Source organism: Entamoeba nuttalli (assembly GCF_000257125.1).
Source record: "Entamoeba nuttalli P19 unplaced genomic scaffold asmbl_9945, whole genome shotgun sequence".
In the NCBI taxonomy this organism is placed as follows: domain Eukaryota; phylum Evosea; order Mastigamoebida; family Endamoebidae; genus Entamoeba; species Entamoeba nuttalli.
The window spans coordinates 1-5,284 of NW_008579916.1; the positions used below are offsets into that span (position 1 = coordinate 1).

The window sequence follows — 5,284 nt, forward strand, 5'->3', positions numbered from 1 at the left end:
TTAATACTTAATTAATTGCTTATTATTCTTTTATTTCTTCTTCATCTATTTCTTTAACTTCTTCTTGTATTATTTCATCTCTCTTTTCTTCTTTTTCCATTCGTATTTCTTTCTCTTATTCTTTTTTTTTCATATTTTTATTCTTGTTATTAACTTTTCAATACCTTCATTCCTTTTCATCGATTCTTTTTATTATTTCATCTTCTCTTTTCATTCTTTTGTTCTTCCATCTCTTTCCTTTAGTATCTCTGGTTTCTATTTATCATTTTCTGATTGTTACTGTTCATGTAATGATATTGTTTATATCTTCTATTCTGATAATAGTAATTTTGATGATAATATTTATGTTCCAACAATTGTACCATTGTCTATTTTCAAATTGATTATATCTATGGATTATCTTATTTGTATTAAACCATTTTGTGTATGTTATTTCCTCCATAATATTGATTAATCTCTTTATATCTCTTTTGTTTCATGTAATAATTATTTTTTTATTTAAAAATCGTAGCATTTTCTCCAATACTTAAAGGAACTAAAAAGAAATATGAAGTAAATAATAAATATAAATTTTATAAATTAATAAACCAAATACTATAAAAATCATTAATCTTAGTACAATTAACAGTTATAATTTTATTCCAATAAATGCTTGTCAATACCATAAAAATTAATATAAATAAAGGTATATTGATTATATTAAAAAGTAATTTATAACTAAGAATGAACAATTTAATTAAAAACAATTAAATTAAATTTATGATATGAAAAAATATCAAGTAAAAATATTACAATAAACATTGTAAAAGGTATGAAATACTATTTTTAATTACTTATTAATTAATCTGTTTTTCTGAACCTTTTGAATCTAAACAATAGATTTAAGTCTTAAACAGAATTTGATTGACTATTATTCAATAACATCATAAGAAAAGTATAACTATAAATATCCACAACCAAAAGAAAATTAATTTCATAATGAATGATGTAAATATAGAATTGATTAAAAATAAATTTCAACAAGAATAAACATCAATTAATACATTAAATTCAAGTTACTTTTCATTAAATCAACCTAAAACAACAATCTATATTCATTATGCAAAACCACATACACATTATGAGACATCAATTAAATTTAATTATTAATACAACAAAAGAAATTATTATAGACAAAAAACAAATAAACTCAAATAATTAAATAACTATAATAGAAGTATTTTAAATAAACAAAATAATAAAATCAATAAGTAAAAAGAGAGATTTAAAAATAATTTATTATAAAAATTTTATTTAAAAAATAAGAATAAAAAAAGAAAAGAAGACAACTATTTTAGGATTTAGAAGAAAAATAAAAATGTTATATAAGACTAAAACATTTTATAATATTAGAAGAAGAATAAAATTAAACCAAAAACCAAAAATAAGTAAAAAAAAAGGACGAAAAATGCTATAAATCAAATGAAAATGAAGCGAAGAAGGAGTAAGAAAAGGAGGTTTAAACCAACTGTAAATTAATGTGAACTTTCAAATAAAGAAGATAGAAAAATGGTTCGATTATTACGATTATTTAAAAGTAAACCAAAAGAGAGTTATTATCCAATTACACTTAATGATATGAAAATGAATAAAAAACAAGGTTTTCCAAATAACATTGTAAAGACATCTAAGTATAGTATTCTTTCATTTCTTCCAAAGTTTTTATTTACACAATTTACAATGGTAACAAACATATATTTCTTAGCTATTTTAATTATTTGTTGTATTCCATCAATATCAACAGTAACACCAATTACATCAATTATTCCATTAGTATTTGTTTTAGTTGTTGCAGGAATAAAAGAAATTTATGAAGATGTTAGAAGACATTTAGCAGATAGAAAATTTAATCAAACAAATTATATCTATTGTACTTCAAATAATGAAATTTCTATTCAATCAAGAAGAATTAAAACAGGAATGATAATTAAATTAAAACAATCTGATATCGTTCCAGCAGATTGTATTCCTTTATTATCAAGTAATCAAGATGGAATTACATTTATTGAAACTGCTGCATTAGATGGTGAAACTAATCTTAAACAAGTCTTAGTTCCTAATTATTTTATTGGTAAAACAATTAATGATATTAATGATTTAAAAGGAACTTTATTATGTGAATATCCACAACCAAAATTTGATCAATTTAGAGGGTCAATAACAATAGGAAATGATAAAATTTCAATAAATGAAAAAAATTTATTAATGCAAGGAACAATAATAAGAAATACTAATTTTGTTTATGTTCTTATTTGTTATTGTGGAATTCATACTAAGTTAAGTCTTAATCAAACTCCACCAAAATTAAAAAAGTCAAATATTGATACAAAATTTAATATTTTTGTATTTGTTATGATTATTATTCAATGTGTTATCTGTTTAATTCTTGCTATTTTATCAGGACATAGTCATTCAATAATAAATGATCCAAATGAAGGGTTTTGGTATTTACCTAAAGATGATATTAATAACAAATTTTATGGATTAAAGAAATTTTTTGGATATTTTACGTTAATTTCTTATATAATTCCTATTTCGTGTCAAGTTTCTTTAGAATTAGCTAAATTTGTACAAGGTATTTTCTTTGAACAAGATGATGATATGAAAATTAAACAAATAAATAGTAATGGGAAAGAAGAAATTGTTGGAATGAATGCTAAATCTACTGGTCTTAATGATGAACTTGGAATGGTAAAATTTGTTCTTTCAGATAAGACAGGTACATTAACAGAAAATGAAATGAAATTCAAAAAGTGTGCAATAAAAGAAAGGGTTTATGATATTTCAAAATTACAAGAAATTTTAAATATATCAAATAATAAAACTAAGAAGAATAAAGAAATAAATGAAAATGCAAATAATTTTAATACTAATAATTCTAACGAAATAAATCATTCAGGTTCTTTTATTATTAATTCTAATGAACAAGAAAATCAAGAAGAAAGTAATAAAAACGATATAATAAATTTCTTAAAATGTATGGCATTATGTAATACTGTAAATATAAATGATGGAAAATTTTCATCTCAAAGTCCTGATGAAGAAGCATTATGTTTGGCAGCAAAAAATTGTGGAATTGAATTAATTTCAAGAAATCAAAAAAGTATTGAATTATTAGAATTTGGAATAAATAAAAAGTATAATATTCTAAGTACTTTTGAGTTTAATTCAGATAGAAAAAGAATGAGCGTTTTAACAAGAGATGAAAATGGTATAATAACACTTTGGTGTAAAGGAGCAGATAATGTAATGAATGAAAGATGTAATGAAGAAGGAAAAGAATGTATGAAATATCTTAATGAATTTAGTTCTATTGGATTAAGGACATTAGTTCTTGCAATAAAAACAATTAATGAAGATATCTTTAGTAAATGGTATGAAAAATATGATGATGCAATAAATTTACTTGAAGGAAGAGAAGAAGAAGTAGAATTATTACAAAATGAAATGGAAAAAGATTTACAAATTATAGGAATTAGTGCAATTGAAGATAAATTACAAGAAGGAGTTCCAGAAACTATTGAAATGTTATTAAGAGGAGGAATTAAAGTATGGATGATTACAGGAGATAAAATGGAAACAGCAATAAATATAGGAAAGTCATGTAAATTAATAAATAATACATATTACTGTATTAATGATGATACACTTAATCAATGTAAAACTACTTTAAATGAAATTAAATTAAAAATTAATCAACAACAACATAATTTTAGTTTAATTATTAATGGAAAAAATACAGATTGGTGTGTTCATGAATTAAAAAATATTTTTAAAGATATTGTATTACTTTCTTCAAGTGTTATTTGTTGTCGTGTAACTCCAAAACAAAAAGCTGAAATAACTAATTGTGTTAAAAAAATTACAAATAAAATTGTTTTAACTATTGGAGATGGTGCAAATGATGTTCCAATGATTAATACTGGAAATGTTGGTGTTGGAATTTATGGAAAAGAAGGGAATCAAGCTGCAAGAGCATCTGATTTTTCAATAAGAAAATTTAGACATTTAGGAAAATTAATTTTATATCATGGAAGAACTTCTTTATTAAGAAATTCTGAAATTATTAAAATATGTTTTTATAAAAATGCATCATTCTTTTTAATATTATTATGGTATTCTTTTATAAGTAATTTTACTTGTCAAGTCGTTTTTGACGATTATATTATGACTTTCTTTAATATTTTATTTACTCAAATTCAACCAATTCTTATTGGTATTTTTGATAGAGATTTACAATGGCAAACAATTCAATTATTCCCTGAAGTTAATAAAGAAATTCATAAATCATTACGTGGAAAAGTTATCAATTTTATTCTTTGGTTCTTTTATGGTATTTATCAATCTCTTGTATTCTTTTTCGTATTCTTTTGGTTTATATCACCTTCAGATATAACTGGTAAAGATGGATTAAATGGAGGTATTATTTACACTTCATTAACAATTACATTTTATTCTTTATTTACTATAATTGTCACTTTAATCATTGAAACAAAAACATGGAATTGGATATTAGTTATTGGTCATATTATTTCTATTATTTTTATCTTTCTTATCTATGGATTAACTTGTTATATTCCTGGCTATTCTACTTATGACATTTCTTGGAATGGATTTACTTATGTTTTTCAATCATTTAATTTTTATTTAATTACTATCTTTACAGTAATAATAAGTGTTGCTCCATTAATTCTCAAAAGATTTTTTCAAAGATATTTCTTCCCTGATATGTATCATGTAGTTCAAGAAATTCAAACGTCTCTTGAAACTAATTATGGTAAGAAGAGAAATTTCTTCTTTGAAGGAAGTAATGAATTAAAACAACTAATTAATCATCACCTCCCTTTAATCTCAAAAGACATTTCTTTTAATCGTACCTCTTCAAATAACCAAATAAATGAAATTGAATTGGTTGAAGAAAATTGATACGACTGTGTTGTAATGTAAAACTAATATGACCTTCTAATTCTTTTTATTAAATTATTTTTTTTTGTTTTTTGCTGTTTGATATTTCTTTCTTGTTTTAAAGTTACACTTATTAACAACATCCTATTTTGAATGACTTAATTTAATCAATTATTATCTTTGTATTTTAAAACCTCATTCTAACAATATGAAGTATCTACAATTCATACATAATAAGATTGTGTATTACATCGTATTACTTAATGATTCAACATTTTCCTAAAACACTTCTAAAAAATATCTCATAATGAAATGTTCTTTTGTTTTATCTAATGTAATG

At 22.2% G+C, this 5,284-nt stretch overlaps 1 protein-coding gene across 1 annotated transcript; it reads left to right on the forward strand.

Moving 5' to 3' along the window:
• Positions 1 to 1,548: 1,548 nt before the first annotated feature.
• ENU1_208220 (phospholipid-translocating P-type ATPase, putative) lies at positions 1,549 to 4,965 on the forward strand (the record flags this gene model as incomplete). Its single annotated transcript, XM_008862317.1, has 1 exon — positions 1,549 to 4,965. The coding sequence occupies one exon, from the start codon at positions 1,549 to 1,551 to the stop codon at positions 4,963 to 4,965; it is 3,417 nt and encodes a 1,138-aa protein (XP_008860539.1).
• Positions 4,966 to 5,284: the final 319 nt, after the last annotated feature.